A 17,979-nucleotide genomic window follows, 5' to 3' on the forward strand; every position below is an offset into this window, starting at 1 on the left:
TATTTGTACAAAATAGAAACTCATTTTAATGCAATTTGTGACATTACTCCAAACCATGCAATTCTTGGGTGCCATCATCAAAGAAAAAATAGCTTCACATGAGGTAAGCAACTTGAAAGAGTTTTTTACATCCTACTAAGAACCAGAGGCTACTGCTGAATAGCAGAAAACCCCATTCAGAATAGGATTCCTAAGATGAGTACACATAGCCACACTGGGCTCACAGATGGCGAAGTTGTGGGCACAATGCTCAAATAACAAACCTACATATCTTATATGGTAAGTTTCATTTGTAAAACTCCACAGCTAGCTAGCAGGGAGTAATGGCGCATTCCTGTAACCTCAGAACCCATCAGGAGGACTGAGATGAGTTTAGGGCCAGCCTGGGTTACACAGTAGTTTCTGATCAGGCTGGACTATATAAAGAACCCTTTCTAAAATGAAAAAAAAAAAAAGACCTTATGATTAATTAATTCACCTTGACTGTTACTTAAGGAAGGTAAGTTATACTTCTTTTTATTTCCTCTTAAGAGTGTGTGTGTGTGTGTGTGTGTGTGTGTGTGTGTGTGTGTACACCAAATATGTGTGGGTACCTGCACAGGCCAGAAGAGGCCTCTGGGACTAGAGTATCAGGTGACTGTGAGCAGCCCAACCTGTGTGCTGAGGACCTAACTTGGGTCGTTGAGGAGAGCAATGAGCATTCTTAACCGCCAGGCTGCCCCTCTAGCCCATGAATCGTATTATGAGCAATCATTACTTCTGGTCTTGGAAAACTCATAGATTTATATAGAATCATGACCATAACACAATATATGCTAATTACCATTAAGAAAAATCTCTCTAGCTCTTTCCAAATGAAGGAACAAGAAAGAATCTGTGCTTTGCATACCTGTGCTGCTCAGTTACACCAGACAAACAGCATTGACTTTGAAAACAGAAACCACAAGCATGTTTCCCCTTGCCATCCAAACTATTCTCACACTTCTACCTTGGTGTTTCTGGTTCAGCTGAAAGCTGTAAATATTTCTATTGAGGTTATTATTAAGTCTTGAATATAGTAACTGATATTTCTAGTCATCTGACCCTGAGGTTTACCACACTTGGAGGGTTAACCCGACAAAGTGATGAACACTTGCATTCTTCACATGTCCAGATTCTACACCAGTAGTTTATCACGAATCAGGATTTGCCAAGAACAAAGCTAAGCTCCATGTTCTAAAAGAGCTAAAACTCAACCTCTCCCTGTTCCGTGCCTTTATCTTCCAAAGCAAAGGTAGGTGTTTAAAGATACATCATGACTACATCGTGTTTCTTGGAGCCACATTTTGCTTTAACCCTTTAAATATGATTAATTCTCAGAACAGAGAGCATACATCTGTGTGTTTTATGCTAACAGTTTGGATGAAGGGCACTTTTATTTTCAGATAGGACCTGTGTACATTGTTCAGACTAGTCTGGAACTGGTGGGCTCAAGCAATCTTTATCCATTACCTTCATTAGTACCTGGGACTACAGGCACATGACTATGCTCAGCATTAGATTGAAATGTTTATTGGGCTTCATTATATGTATTTATGAAGAACACTGAATGGGTAGTCAGATAGAGAACACAGATCTGCAGCTAATGCGAAAGCCATGCAGTCCCATAGTCCTCTACGTCCCTGAAGTGAGCTGGCCTTCCTTGCAGGAAGATCCACTCTAACAAGGATTAGCCCAGTGTAACTGAGCACTCATCCTGGATGAATGTGTGAGCAGTTCTTTGGAAGTATGAAAAACAAGCATTATTTTAAGATCTTTAAAAATATTCTTAGGCTGAGGGTGTGGTTCTGTGGTAAGACTTGCTTGGCATGCACAAGGCCCTGGATTCAGTCCCCAGCAGGGCCATGTCTCTCACACCATACCACACACACACACACACACACACACACACACACACACACACACACACATGAGCGCGCGCATGCGCGCACATGCACGCACGCACGCACGTTAATAAAATCAAACCTGAGGCCAGTTATTGGGGTGAACACTGGAAGATCAGAGAAGCAAAACAAGCCACAGCTTCCCTCATCTCCACAGTTACTCAGCTGATCCTGTTTCCTCAGACTAGATGGCTCTCAGCTGAACTGTGCTGCTCAAAGCCTAAAAGCTTAACCAGCCAAATGCTTCTAGTTTCTGGTCTTCATGCCTTATATATCTTTCTGCTTCCTACCATCACTCCCTGGGATTAAAGGCTTGCTTTCTGGGATTAAAGGCATGAGTCACCATGCTTGGCTATATCCTTGAACACATAGAGATCCAGATGGATCTCTGCCTCTGGAATGCTAGGATTAAAGGCGTGTGCTACCACTGCCTATCCTCTATGTTTAATATTGTGGCTGTTCTGTCTCTGACCCCAGATAAGTTTATTAGAGTGCACAATATTTCAGGGAACACAATACCACCACACATGCACACACACCACACACACATACACAGCCCATACCATACACATACACAGCCCACACTACACACATATACACACACATCACACAGCCCACCACATACACAGATTCCACAAGACACACACACAGTTCACACACATACAGCCCACACTACACACACACACCACATAGCTCACCACACACAGTCTACAAGACACACACACACAGCCCACACTACACACACACACACACACACACACACACACTGCTCTAGGCACACATGCACATGCAATTCTGTAATGGAAACTGGTACATAGAATTTGTTGAGCTAATTTTCAAAGTTCAACTTACATTAAAAAGATTCATACTATCATTTGTTTCAGGGTACATTTTTACTAGAAGACTTTATTCTTTGGAATTTAGATGTCCAAAATTATAAGAGGTCACATTTGAAATTATCCTTTTTATTTATAAAACACACATCAAATATAAAAATTCAAATATTTTAATAATACTTTGTTAGACTTCAAAATCTCTTTTTCAAATAGTAAAGTACAAAAGGAAGTAAGTGGTCTTACCTTTAGATTGAAGAAGCTATTCCTTCTGGTACCGTCATTGAAAATGGACTTTTCAAGGAGAATTGAAACAATTTTTAATTCTCAATGATGTTTTGTTTTGATATAGCTGATAGAAAGCAACGCATAAAAAGAGGAGGAGGAAGGAAAGAAGGGAGGGAAGGCAAGGACATCTCCTTTTTTTATGAAATACTAATTAAACGTTTGCAGCTATTAAGTCGGGCATGATGGTGTACATCTATAGAGGCAGGATGGTCAAAGAAAGTTCCAGGCCAGCGTGGTCCACACAGGGAGACTGTGTCTCCACAAAAACAAAAGCAAAACAAAAGGGGGAAAGTAGCTGTTACTAAAGAAGAATTTAAATAATTATTTCCATACCCTGGACCAGAAGTTGCCGATGTTTTTCTGTGAAAAGCCAGTTAGTAAATACTATAGGCTCAGTGAGTCATGTGACCTACATGGCCTCTTCTCAACTCTGCCACAAAGTCCAAGGAGCCAATGCTAATACACAGACATCAGGAACGGCTGTGCTCCAATAAAACTTTATTCACAAAGACAGGTGCTCCTAGGCCTACAGGGCATGCTCTGTGAAGCCCCACCCTTGAGTAACGTCTGCACAGTGTTTTTGCAGATTTCTGGTTCTGACCAATTGTCGTCAGCATACCATAGCTAGAAAAGCTTAGGTAGTGCCTCTTTCCCATAGAAAGCTGGTAAAAGTGTGAGCGATTCATTTTCCTACAAGATCTTGTAACTTGGTGCTACCGTTTGTTGCTCAGCAGTGAAGAGCATGTTACGATTGCATACCAGCTCTGCATTCTTTCTTATTTTATCGTTATGGGAGACACGGAACCACTTCTGAGAAAGTCACTAGGAAGCCTTGAACAGCAGCTGGGCTGATGGATGTCTGAAGCAGTGGCCTAGGTATACTTTGGGGAGAAGGGATGTCCTGTACTGAAGAGTGGTGTTTGCCGAGATCATTGCCCCCTCTTACCTGGGGATTTGTGTCTCTTACTACTAATGGGAGAGGTGTGCCTGGCAGCCAGAAAGGGGCACCATAGTAAGGAATGCTGGGGGAAGGGGAGGATAAATGTTATTACATTTAGGATAATTTATAGGTTGCAAGTGTAGGTTGATTCTAGTCTTTGAATAACATATAGAATATAAAAACACTGACATTGGAAAAGGAGAGGGAGAGCATGGTGGTGAACGCCTTTAATCCCAGCACTCAGAAGGCAGAGGCAGGCGGATCTCTGTGAGTTGGAGGCAAGCCTGGTCCATATGAGCTCCATGACAGCCAGGGCTACACAGAAAAATGCTGTCTTGAAAAACTAAAAACAAAAAGAACCATAACTAAACAGGAAATGTAAGAAAAGAAAAAAGAAAAGAAAAAGGGGACAGGAAGAGGGCAAAGACTGGAAAGGAAATGCATAGTTTCTTTGAGGCCAAAGGAAATGTATGGAGACAGAGGATGGTAGGTCGTGTTAATAATCTTCACAGAGTTGGTTCTTCTATCCTTTCCTTGTGTGTGTGTATGTGTATGTGTGAGATGCGGACATGCATGTGTGCATTCACACACATACTTTCTACCTTGGTCTCAGGTCTAGTCAAGACTGCTTCATCAATGCAATATTAGGGGATAAGATATGACCAAAGGGTCAAGGAATTTTTTCCCCCAAGTCTAGGCAGAACAGGGCTATCTTTGTAAACCTCAGCCTACTCCTGGGGCACCCTCAGACACAGGACCTTAGTAAATGCTTATTGTTGTATATCTCTGTCTGTCTGGTTGCTTATCATCCAGTATTTCTGTAGCAAAAGCTGATTTGGCCAACAGCTTATATGACTAAAGTCTCTTTGAAGGCTGAATGAACATCAAGTATATCACGTGTTTATTTTTAATGTGATTCCTATTGCAGTCTAGAAAGGGACATGGTATTCACCAAGCGGCAAACCAGCAGCCCAGTAAGGTGCACACTGCCCATCTATTCACACATGTTAAAATGTGCATGCATAGAACACTGCCTGTACCTAAGGAAATGTAGAGATTCACAGTAAATGGGATTTTGAAATTCTCTTGTAACATGAGACTTGGCCTCACTGGCAGGGGGCACCACACTGGATGGGAATAATGAGGTACCTCCCTTGAAATGGAGCATGCATGTTTAGTACATACCACTCCAAACAACTCGGGCCTCTGGAATCATCAACAACCATTCACACTGCAGCTACACCTGCTTTCTTCATTTAGTAATATTTAAGGGAAAAAAAACAAATATTTTTTTTTCCTTTTAAAATTGAAATTTCAATTCATGAAGTAACATTTTATTAAGGCTCATCAGATCATAATGCAAACATGCAGGGCATATTTATTTTAGACATCATTTCTGAAGCTGAACTCTTGGGACTAAATGTTCCAGGTGTTTCTGATGAACCCCAGGTTTATATATTTAAAGAAGACTGAACTGCAATGGATGAGTAGCATCTTGGTCATTTTTGCCAATTTCTTATGATGTTGGCTCAATTTTTTTTTTATCCTAAGCATCAAGTTAAAAAAGTATTATATCAAAAAAATAAAAATAAATAAAAAATAAGTAAGAATAAAATAAAAAGTATTGTGTCTAAGTGACACTGTTACTGTTAAAAATGATTTTAAGTCAGGGAAGGAAAGGTCTGGTCAGTTTGAGAGAAATTTTTTTTGCCTTAGTGTTCCTTTAACGTCCTGGAGCCCACGCCCCACATCCCTTTGGAAAGAGCGCCGTTCTTCTTCATTACCTGGGAAACAGGTCGTCAGGTGTTCCATCAGCGCTTCTTGGGTGACAGGCTTTCTTGCAGAGTTCATCGCCGAGATGGCCAAGCAAAGGATTTCCCCGAGTGGAATAAACTGAGATTGACTGATGGGGGACATACTGATTGGTGACACATCACCTGCAGGGAGACAATTGTCAAGTGAGCGGGTTCATTAAGACACCCCACCATTTGTCACACACACACACACACACACACACACACACACACACACACACACGCACTCGCCCTCACCAGGCATGCCCCCTCAGGACCATCCTCTATTCCCCGCATTATAAAGTCAATCCACTGTGAACACAGAAAGTTGTTACCATCACAGCGGATCCGAGAGCTTATATGGAAGAGAGGCTTTAAATGGGGTTTCTAAGGATCAACAGCACCTGCAGGGTGTGGGGTTTCTCTGCAAGTGCTTTCCTGACCAAGCATCCTTTGAGACTGACTGTGAGCATGACCAAGCATCCTTTGAGACCGACTGTGAGCATGACCAAGCATCCTTTGAGACTGACTGTATGACCAAGCATCCTTTGAGACTGACTGTGAGCATGACCAAGCATCCTTTGAGACTGACTGTATGACCAAGCATCCTTTGAGACTGACTGTATGACTAAGCATCCTTTGAGACTGACTATGAGTATGACCAAGCATCCTTTGAGACCGACTGTGAGCATGACCAAGCATCCTTTGAGACCGACCTTGAGCATGGTTGCAAACACACAGAGAGAAGAGGGGCCCTGCCAGTGTGCATTGGGAATCATTTTTAAATGTTCCAATCATGCAAATTATATGAAGGACCTAACACTTTATCATTACTAAAGAATGATACTGAAACTACCTTTGGGGAGGTGGTAAAATCATGTTTTCAGAGACGCCATTTTCATGTTAGTGAATGCAACCTGGAAAGTATTTTTTGCCATTTTTTAAAAAAAGATTCTGTGTGAAAAGCTCATGGATGTTATTTAAAAAAATAGCCCTGTCATAATCAAAATCTTAAAGCAGACCCTAATGAAATACGCTGACTTTGTTAGTTCACAGAAGCCTCAATTTGATGCTATTCTTAGAAAGTCTCTCACTCTGAGTGTGCAAATCAGATTCCTTTGGCCTTGACTGGGAGGCATGTGGTCTCTGAATGTGTAAATCGGACTCTTTCAGCCTGGAGTGTGATGCGTGTGGGGTCCCAGGTCAAATAACACACATCTCATGGACTATATATTAAAATCGAAGAGAAAAAAATCCAAGGAATATTTTTCTCTTGGATGAGAAAGGAGACATGCAGATGATGGAGATGTGAAGCACTCTAATTACTTCCTAGCCTCGGATCTGCAGCGCTGACTGTCTGGCCCTGACTCAGCCATGGCACTCATGCTGATGGGGTCACATGCAATGGGCAGCCTCCCCTGGAGACTTTGGAGTGCCTTTGATGAAGGTTGAGGACACACTAACAGTAAGACCACTTCTCAGAGGCCGGCTTGCCCTGGTCACAGGTGGTATCGACATTCTAAACATATGTATATATTTTTTTCATACAACAATTTTTGAAATAAAAGCAGGGGGAACCTACCTGACCCTTTCTGGCCTGGCTCCATTCCCCAGGTAGCTTTGTGGCTAAAGCCTGGTGCATGCTAGGGGAACGCATCCAAGCACAAGAAGGAGCCAGTAACAGAAACGGACGTCCTAGAATCTGTAATAAGAAGAGAGAGTAAACGGTCGAGCAATAGTATCCTAAATGAGCATCTCAGAGAGGTTACTGCAGGCCTGTGGAATACAACAGCAATCTGGCACTTTACCTTGGAAGGTATATAGTTATATCTTCAATGGATTAAGAACCCTCAGCTCTTACAAATCAGGGCTTGTGAAGCTGAGACAAGGTCTGTTAAAAGGCTTGGAGTGTACTTTGCCGGTGATGGTTTTGTGGGGGCGGGGAAGGGGGGGGATCACTTTTACTGCCCATCTATCCTATTTGCATGAAACAGCAGGATCCTGCTCTTTGCCTAGCCCACAGATCTCAGTCACAAGGACCGAGGCAACAACCCACTGCAGTGTCTGGGGATCTGCAGTGTCACCCCTGGTCTGATTCCTCTCTGCAAAGTGAAGTCACAGGGACCAATCAGCCTGACTTCTCACTCCCCTGCCCAGAATCCTTTGTGAGCTGAAATGAGTCATGCTCCAAGAAAAGACACAGCCTGTGTGTCTGTTAGCTCCTTTGTCTGTGCAGAGAGGTGGGGACGGGCGCTCAGAGGATAGGACAGACCCCAGGTACAGGGAGCAAAGAGTCCACGCTCCTCTCCCAGGGACCCAGGCGCCATCGCATGCATTAGTTCCCCCAACACATTATTATTTTTTTTTTTAAATCACCAAGAGTAAAAAGGGCACATACCTCAAAAAATGCTTGAAGAAAGAACACACACATTAAATTTGATCTGGCATCGTATACTCAACAAACCGCAATCACAGACCTGATACTTTCCTTTTTTTGTTTGTTTGTTTGTTTTAAGGCTGGCTTTTCATCGTCACGGAGGACGAATCTCCCACCTACGTGGAACACAAACAGGCAGTTCTACAATACGCTGGAGTTTAGCTGCAGTAAGCTATTTGTCATGAATTCCAGTTGCCCTGCAAGTCTTTGCAAGCCCAGGGCTCACCACCGGACCAGGCGGCTTCACTCTGCCACTGCCCATAAAGGCAGCGTCAGGGAATGAGGTCACTATGTCAGGAGCTCACTCGCTCTCAGCGCCTGGCTCTCTAGAGCTTATAGCACAACTGGTGGGAGTCAACAGGATGTGTGGTTTTGTGTTGTAGCTTCGCCTGCTTTTCGAAATTTTTTAAAAGAAATTCTATGTTCAAGATCAGGAAGGGAAGGGGAGTTAAAAAATATCAATTGCGTATCTATGCGAAAATGTCTTGTTCTTTGAGCCATCTGTAGCACGCTCATTATTAGCCCACGCTGAATACCTCCTACATTTATGTGTATATGTGTTATATATAAACACATATAAACATACAAAGATACACACAGACACGTGCACACCCCCCGAGACTCTACAGGACAGAAGTACTGAGACATCTGTACAGCAAGCTCACCACTTCTTCAAGAAAACAGCAGCCACACTACAAAGACGAGGCACACCTGAAGCCAGGTACTATTTAAAAAAAAAAAAAAAAGAGTCCTCAACACGGTTCTTCCAATTTTCTTCCATCCTTCCTTTCTTGAGACAGGTTCTTACTCTGTAGCCCAGGCTGGCCTCAAATATCCTGTAATCCTCCCGTCTCAGCCTCAAAAGTGCTGTGATGAGGAGGGGGATAAGCATCAGCCTCCACACTTGGCAGCTCTTCCAAACAGCTGAGTTGGAAGGATCCTTAAGAGGATTAGCAGGCTCAGGTCCCACCTGAACCTTGTCATGTAATTCCTGTGAATGAGCCTATTCTGAGACACACCACCATGAGACTCCAGCCCTATCCCACACCATCCTCTGGTGAGTCCCAATCAACTTCCTCCCTGAAGTGATTTGCAGTCTGGCCTTGGGAAGCTGTGAACACGTTCAACCCTCTTTGGCCTGCCAATGCATGAAACAGCTACAAATACACATTAACCTGGCCCCTAGAGGCCAGATTGCCTCTTGTCTAGCTGCTTGTAGTTTTAGATGCCTAGCAAGCATCTAAACTGTGTGTGTTCATTTATTGGTGGTTGATACGTTTGATTCCAATGTTACACAAACAAACAAACAAAATAACTCTTTGGTGTCTGTCGTCTTCTGGTTCTTTTCAAATCCTCAGCCCCCAGGAGTCTCTTTTTTACTCATTCTTTCCATGCTGTGGACACCAGGGTTCTTCCCCCTGTCACTCTACTCTGGCTCTGTCATGAACGATACATCCACTGATAATGGATGAATGTAATGGATGTTAGCTACTGTGTATCACCAACAATCCTTCAGTAGCTATTACTAAACTAAGTAACACTTGGAATATCAAGGCTTCATGCACTTATGAATTATACCTTTAATGCTTTTTGGTCTTGAATTTCCCTTCCAAGGCATTCTCTTTTCCTGGTTGATCGCTGGAGCCTAAGCCTGTGGCTCAGGACTGGGGCTTTCTATCAATGCAACCCAAAGCTAATCAATTCTCTTTTAATGTAGCTGAATCCTTAAGTATAAATGCATCAAAATCCACCCAATGTATCTATGAAGGTCAATCTTCATTGTCAGCTTGACTGGATTAAGAATCACCTAGGACAGTGGTGGTGATGGTGGTGGCCCACACCTTTAATTCCAACACTTGGCAAGCAGAGGCAGGCAGATCCCTGTGAGTTCGAGGCCAGCTTGGTCTACAAAGCAAGTTCCAGGACACTTAGGGCTGTTACACAGAGAAACCCTGTCTCAAAACCAAACCAACAAACAACAAAAATAATCATCTAGGAGACACATTTCTGGGTGTGTCTGTGAAAGGTTTCCAAAGAGGCTCGAGTGAGGGGAAAGATCACTGAATACAGGAAGTCAGCTGAACACCCGTGTTTGTCTTTCCCCTTATGTAACCTCAGAGTGGATGGATAGCCTCCCTTTCTGTCACCATGACAACATCACTAGCCCTGACAACCTAAGGTCCTCCAGGGAAGTACCAGATTGTCGTGCCTACATTCAATAACTAAAGATTCCACCATCCTTTCCATCTACTAAAGGTTAAATCAGTGAACGAAGAAAAACAAAAGCCCAAGCACTCAAGGGGACAGAAAGGGACAACTAAAGATGTGTTCCAAGTTTCTGGTGTCTAAACATAAATGTGTCCATCCAGAGATGGGCCTATTCTGTTCATAGATAGAAGCGTCAAACCCTTCCAAGGACCTGAAAGGTAAGTCCCATTTTTAAAAGAGTCAACCTGTCTCCTTCCAGATGGTACAACAACTAAGTGCAAGGCAGGATCTGAGTCCCAGGCAGCTGGATCCAGGGTCTGCTCTTGAAGCAATATGCGCGCGCGCACACACATACACACACATACACACACACACACACACACACACACACACACACACACACACACACGCTACCTCTCCAACATAGTAAAATAACCATGGGCAAGAAAACATCTAAGAAATACATATCTCAAGTTTTAAATTAAAAGTCAATCCACTGTGAACACAGAAAGTTGTTACCATCACAGCGGGATCCTACTGGGGGCGGGGGGGGGGGGGCACAACTTCCACGCACAGTGGAAGCTCCAATAATCTCAACAAGCAAAATTCTCCTTAAAAACCTGAGATCTCATTTGAAGAGTGAGAGGACTAACGTCTTGTAACAAATGAGGTTTTGAAAAAACTCATTTCTGCTTTTATTCGCATGGAGATGATTTATGGAAACAACCACTGTTCATTCATGCATTTGTGGTGAGTAACGGTGATTCGTTCATTCAAATGTTGAGGTTCTTTATGTGGCGGGCATCTGCCAGAGGAATTGGGGGTCATGCAGAAAGAGAGGCATCCCCTCCACAACTGTCTTTGCCTCTGAGCAGCTTTAAACAAGTGGAAGAGACAGGCACAGAGGTCAAGGTCACAGTGTTATGTGGTGAGGTCACAGCAAGTGACGGAACAGTAGGCTTTGAGGAGGGTACAGGATAGCAGTAGATACACCTGAAAGTGGTTTATAGCATAGTATATATACACACCTGACAGTAGTATATAGTGGTATATAATATAGTGTATATAAATATATACACCTGACAGTGGTATAGATTGGTATATAACATAGTGTATATAAATATATTATACCTGACAGTGGTTTATAGCCGTATATAATATAGTGGTATATACTGGTATATAATATAGTGTGTATATCTGACAGTGGTATATAGTGGTATATAACATAGTGTATATAAATATATATACCTGACAGTGGTATAGATTGGTATATAACATAGTGTGTATAAATATATTATACCTGACAGTGGTATATAGTGGTATATAATATAGTATGTATATACACCTGACAGTGGTATATAATATAGTGTGTATGTGTGTGTGTATATCTGACAGTGGTATATAGTAGTATATAATATAGTGTGTATATATACCCCTGACAGTGGTATATAATATAGTGTGTGTGTGTGTGTGTGTGTGTGTATACCTGACAGTGGTATATAGTAGTATATAATATTGTATATATATATACCTGACAGTGGCATATAATATAGTACCTACTTGACAGTAGATATAGTGACAGTGGGACTCAGAATCAGGGGACCAGAGGGCTTCTCTAAGGCTTTGAGATGGGAATCTGGTGTCAAGGTGCAAGAGGGTGGCTGGTGGCAAGGAGATGGGGATGAATTAGGGGTGACAGGAAGTACAAGCAAGTGTTTTTCTGGGAAGTTGTAAAGAAGGGGTACAGCTCTGTAGGGGCAACCATGAGGCCACAGCTACGTGCTCAAGGCCTTCATTGTACAAGGAGCAGTGAGCTGTGGCAGGAATTTAAAGACTGGATAAAGCAGGTGTGAATCTCCCAAAGATGTGGTATGGTGGCCCTGCCGATGATCACCTGGAAGAGGACAGGGCAGAATGTAGTGGAATAGAGACCATGACCATCTGTGTGTATTTACCTGCTAATAAGGGATGATGGAGATTGGGAGGCTGAAAACCTAGTGTTGAAGGGTAAGAGGTGTGGATTCATTAAGTATCAGCCAGTAACACAAACACCTCTCTCTATTTCTGAAATCTTTACAGTTTGAAGATGGTCCAGCTGGCTCCCAAGGATTCCCAGAATTCCCTAGACATTTCTGGGGTGGGGGTAGTAGGCTCAGAAGAGGAAGAGACTAGGAGAGCAGAGGGGTAAGGTGTCTGCTCCCAATACCCAAGTGCCACCTGAGTTATACTTAGGGGTTCTGTAAGATTTTACTATAAAAGAAGTTCTACAAAAAGGATGAAAACAATCAGCAGAGTAGATTTTCTTTATTGACCATATTTATATAAAACCTCCTTTTTCGTTTTTTTAATTTTATTTTATGTATAAAAATGTACAGAATATGTAATATATACATATTATGTATTATTATGTACGTGTGTGTGTGTGTGTGTGTGTGTGTGTGTGTGTGTGTGTGTGCATGTGAGCGCAATGCCCATGGAGGCCAGAAGAGGGCACAAGATCCCTGGAACTGGAGTTACAGGCCACCCAATGTGGGTGCTGGAAACTGAACTCAGATCCTCTGGAAGACCAATATATGATCTTAATGGCTGAGCCATCTCTGCAGCCCCCACCCCTTTTGTTTTGTTTTATTGTTTCTTAGGCATGCTTCCTCATATAATAAGCAAACACAGCTGGCCAAAGACAAGGCTTCAGTCAGCCTGCAACTTTAATCAATATTCTCTCCAGAAGATGTCTGGGTGCTCTGAGGCAGCTCAGCCCCCCTGCTGTCAGGACACTTAGAGCTGTGCTTAGATACATCTCCTAGGTTGTAGATGGGTACAGAGGACCCTAAGGAAAGAACTTGAACCCAACTTTGAAATGCCGTAATGAATAAAATTAGGCGGCAGAGCTGGAGATCCCTAAGTGTTGGAATAAGTCCAGCTGGTGTATGAGAGAGAGCAGCAGAAATCCAGTGGCCAAGACCTGGGGCTTGTACCCCCTGCTGGAGCCTGGTTCAGTTCAGTGCCCCCCTCCCCCACTGCATCACTCGGGGACCCCGTCAGCTCTGTTCCGGCTTCAGGTAGATATGAGAGGAGTAGGTGATACTGCTAGCAGATCAAATTCAAATTCAGAAAAGGTCCGAGGAAATTAGAAAAACAAAAACAAAAACAAAAACAACCCAGCCAAAACTAGGAACACATCTAAGGTAGGTCCCACAAACTCGGGAACTCTCCTAAAGCAGAGCCCTCTGAAAATTTTTCAGAATATCTGGTGTAGGAGCAGCAGTTGGGAATGAATACATAGGATTTACAGCTGTTATTAAGGAAGTTGGTTTTATGCCTTGTGTGGGGAGGTGCTCAATTCACACTGAAGAATTGTGTGTTGGGATTATGTGAGTGGGCAAGTATACAGCAGTGCACTTAAGCTTTTTTTTTTTCTTTAAGGATATACACATTGTTCTAACAAAATCTTATTCAAAAGTCTGATGCACAACAGAAGAACTTGAGCCGATGGAGAAAAGCACAGGTGGGGGATGGGTACTCCCGTATTAACCCTTCCCTCCCACATGAGCATGGAGCACAGGCAGAGGCCTACAGACTCTTTCTGACTGACTTGAGAGGTCTGAAGCTGGCTTTCTGGCAAAGTGGCTACTCCAACCCCCTTGGACCTCCACGTCTCCTGGAGTGACTTTAACAGCCAGTGGAGAGGAGGGTGGGGTCTGCCACCAAAGCGGAAAAAAAACCAAAGCAGATTCGGAGATCTCTGGAGTTTACACACCACTTAGGAAGTTAACACCTTCAAAAAGTGTCCTCTCATAATAAAACTTCTCTCAGAGGACCAAGACACAGAGACACTAAATATAATTGCTTTCAATGTAGGTTGGAATACTTGGTGATTCTGCATAGATTACAAAAGACTTCTCGACCCTGATGCCAATTAGCAAAACAACTAGTTGCTGCCTGTCCTTCTGCATGAAGGTCTGTTTCTGTCATCCCCTTGACGGATTTCTTTTCATTCACTGCGCCCACTGTGAGAGGCAGACACTGTGAGCATGCCTGGGGTATTTTGCCAAGAGCTCATTTCCCTATAACCATGACTATGCACAGTAACTTTTAATGCAGGCTACAGAACAAAATGGAGATGGGGTGTCCAAGACATCAGTCTCCATGCCAACTCATGTTTATACTGCATTAAGAGCAAATCACTTCCCACTCCTCATCCATTCCCAAATCAATCCACACTGTCTGCCCCAGCACTTCCTTGGATCTGTTCCCAAACTCTGCCTGCAGCGAGCACCCTGAGCACCACATATCCCACCTCTCCACCTCTACTGCAAAGGACCATCATCTCTCACCTGGCCTGTTGTATTAGGCACTCAGCTTTTCTTCCTCGGTTTTTAATAGCCCCTTTCTCCAGAGCAACCAAGGTCCCCCTAAGAAATCGTAAATCATGCGACTGCCCTGCTTAAAACCCCACAGCACTGCCTTTTACACTCCAAGAGAAACCTGATTTCTTACAAGTTCTACAAGGCTCCCCAGTTTGGACCTAACTGCCTCTGTGGAATAAAGCCCCACTTACTCACACCTCCTCTTGCATTAAAGGCTCACAACCCCCTGTTCTTGGATCCTACCAAGCTTTCTCTGAACTCAGGCCGGATCTTTGTGATTTTGATTTTGCTCTTGGCCAGGGGACCTTCTGGGGTGGACTTTTCAAGGACTGGCCCCTTGCCATTTTATAGATCACAAGTGAAAAGCCATACCCCCGGGGAAACCCACTCACACCACCCAAGCCAATGCTGGGCTTCACTCTCTGAATGTGTGTGTGTGCTCACGTGCTCACGTTTACAGCTTACTGTCTATCTCATCTGCTAGACAGAAACTCCACAAGGAAGAAGACATGAACACCCTCCTGTTCCCAGTACCTAAAACAACGTAGTGCTTACACTAGATACCCAGTACATGGCTAGTGAATGAATACTCTTTTTTAATGATATAACAATATATGGAATGTCTAGGGCTTTTGTGTTGTTTTGTTTTGTTTTTCGAGACAGGGTTTCTCGGTGCCTGTCCTGGATCTCACTCTGTAGCCCAGGCTGGCCTCGAACTCACAGAGATCGGCCTGGTTCTGCTTCCCGAGTGCTGGGATCAAAGGTGTGTACCACCGCTGCCCGGCTCTGGGGTATTTTTTTTTAAACCACATTTTTTAATCCAGATTGTGTTAAGCAATTACAAAACAGAGACCAAATACACTAAACCATTTGATTTTTAAAAGACTCTCCCTAATTAATTTCATAAAAGAAGCCCCCCAAACACAGTATTTATCATAGAAAAGATGTCATACATTAGGTGAGATTTAGAATATGTGTTTAAGATCTGTTAAAGAAATCCTAAGATCTCTCAATACAACATAACACAATCAGAGTTATCAAGATTTTCCTGGGATCTTTCATCAGCATGATTAAGGAGACAACTAGTCACTCTTAAAATATGCCACTAGAAAATTTTTCCAAGCACTAGAGAGCTAGCTCAGCAGTTAAGAGTGCTTGCTACTCTTACAGATGACCCAGGTTCAATTCCCAGCACCCATATGGTGGCTCATAACCATCTTTAACTCTTGTTCCAAGGAATATGACACCCTCCTCAGGTTTCTGTGGGCACCAGATGCATGTGTGGTATACACTGACACATGTAGGCAAAACACCCATACACATAAAATAAAAACAAATTATTTTTTTAAAGAAATAAAAGGAAATTCTTTCAACAACTACTCCACATTTATTTTTTCCAAGAAGACAAGCAACCATAAACACTGCCAAAATATATAACTCAAAGATCCCAGCATTTTGCATAAACTATGAATCATACCTTACTTGTCTATATTTTTATTTTTACTTTATTTACGGGCATGAAAGTGTGCATGCCATGTCTGTGGGTACCCTCAGAGGTTAGAAGAGGGTGTTAGAATCCCTGGAGTTAAAGGCAATTGTGAGCCACCTGACTTGGATGTTAGGAACAGAACCCAGGTCCCCTGGAAGAACAGTAAGTGCTCTTAACCACTGAGCCATCTCTCCAGCTCCTCTCTTGCCTATAATTTATGGGATGTATTTTTCTGTTGTCAGACTGTGTTTGAAGATAGTTAGGGGAAAATCAACATGAGCTCATGGGTATTTTGTGGGTTAAAGAATTCTTTCTGAACAGCTGTTGCTCCCCTCTACCATACCTAAAATAAAGGGTGTGTGTGGGGGGGGAGTAACTAAGGCTTTATTTTCTTACAAAATATCTACTTAAATACAGTCCTTTAGGTGCAAATGCCCAAATGAGTATAATTCAGATACTATTAAGCTCAGAGGAAGCATTCAGTGTATTTCTACCAAGTGAACATAAAATATTTTCAGGGGTACGTGAAGAGCACTTAACGTTTAAAGCAGGTGACATTTTGGACACTGTTTCCAAGGACATTACTTTGTGGGCTGGTTAGCATGAGAAACATAAATTAGTGGGCTGAACAAAAAAGGGTGCCAAAGATGGTCTCCCTCCCATGAGAGGCAAAAGAAAAACCTGTGGAGCATGAAGGGGCATGCTGAGCATGGAGAGTTGGTAGCTCTGGGGCTCAGGTGGAGCAGGCTGAGGGGAGATGAAGAGAAAAGCAGAAACCTGAGCCTGGTAGACCAGAAGGCTTAGAACTTAGTCTCACTAACCAAGGTACTGCCCATGTTTTCATGGGGTCATCATGTGACATGCTTGTGTTAGTCACTCTCCTGTAACTGCAGAATAAACTGGTGCTGCCACTCCCACATCAACCAGGAAGGCCTGACACAACAGGACAGCCTAGATGCTTCTGGTCTACCTGTCTACAGCCCTCACGGCCTGCCTCAGAGAATGTCACTATCTAGCACAAACATTTTAACTATTTAAATCTCTATTTTCTCTTCCAAGTTCTGGGCAGTTACTTTAGTTGGAATTACTCCTCTCTCTCTCTCAATCTCTCTCTCTCTCTCTCTCTCTCTCTCTCTCTCTCTCTCTCTCTCTCTCACACACAGGTGGCTCTATCCAGGTCTAGAGACTCGGATCAGCTGCCCTCTGGGCTTGCTTGGATAGCTAACTTTCATTGAATGACCCTGAGAAAGAATTCAAAATACCTGTCAGCGCTGTAAACACAACTTTGCCTTGCCATTCTGCTAACAGCAGGATGAACTGTATGGTAGATATCTATTACCTTCAGTTCTGAATCATAAGCAAGAGAGGCTGCAATGGTGACTTATTTGAACAAGCGCTTGCCTTGTAAGCACAAGTGTCCAAGTTGAGTGTCCAGAACCCATTTTTTTTAAAGCTGAGCAAGATGGTATAGCCTTATATAATATCACCTCTGGAGAGGCAAAGATAGCCAGACATCTGGGGCTCACTGGCCCACTAGCCTAGCTTATTTTGTGAACTCCAGGCCAATGACAGACCCTGCCTCAATTTTTTAAAACTGTATCATGCCTGAGAAATGACACCCGAGGTTGTCCTCCAGCTTTCACAGGTGAATGTGCACCTGCACACACACACAACCACACACACACAGACACCAGCTTTCACA

The 17,979-nt window shown here is 43.1% G+C and overlaps 1 protein-coding gene across 3 annotated transcripts in view; it reads right to left on the reverse strand.

Annotated features, from left to right (window-relative positions):
* The window catches only part of LOC118597631 (storkhead-box protein 2), a 108,681-nt gene that overhangs the window by 16,388 nt on the left and 74,314 nt on the right, over positions 1-17,979 (reverse strand). For 2 of the 3 annotated variants that reach the window (XM_036209233.1, XM_036209235.1), the window contains exon 2: positions 5,768-5,920. In XM_036209233.1, coding sequence (XP_036065126.1) covers positions 5,768-5,920 — 153 coding nt within the window. Of the gene's footprint in view, positions 1-5,767; positions 5,921-7,358; positions 7,479-17,979 lie in introns of all 3 variants that reach the window. The other variant, XM_036209234.1, reaches the window with a different exon arrangement.

This window comes from Onychomys torridus, chromosome 17 (assembly GCF_903995425.1).
Source record: "Onychomys torridus chromosome 17, mOncTor1.1, whole genome shotgun sequence".
Lineage (NCBI taxonomy): Eukaryota > Metazoa > Chordata > Mammalia > Rodentia > Cricetidae > Onychomys > Onychomys torridus.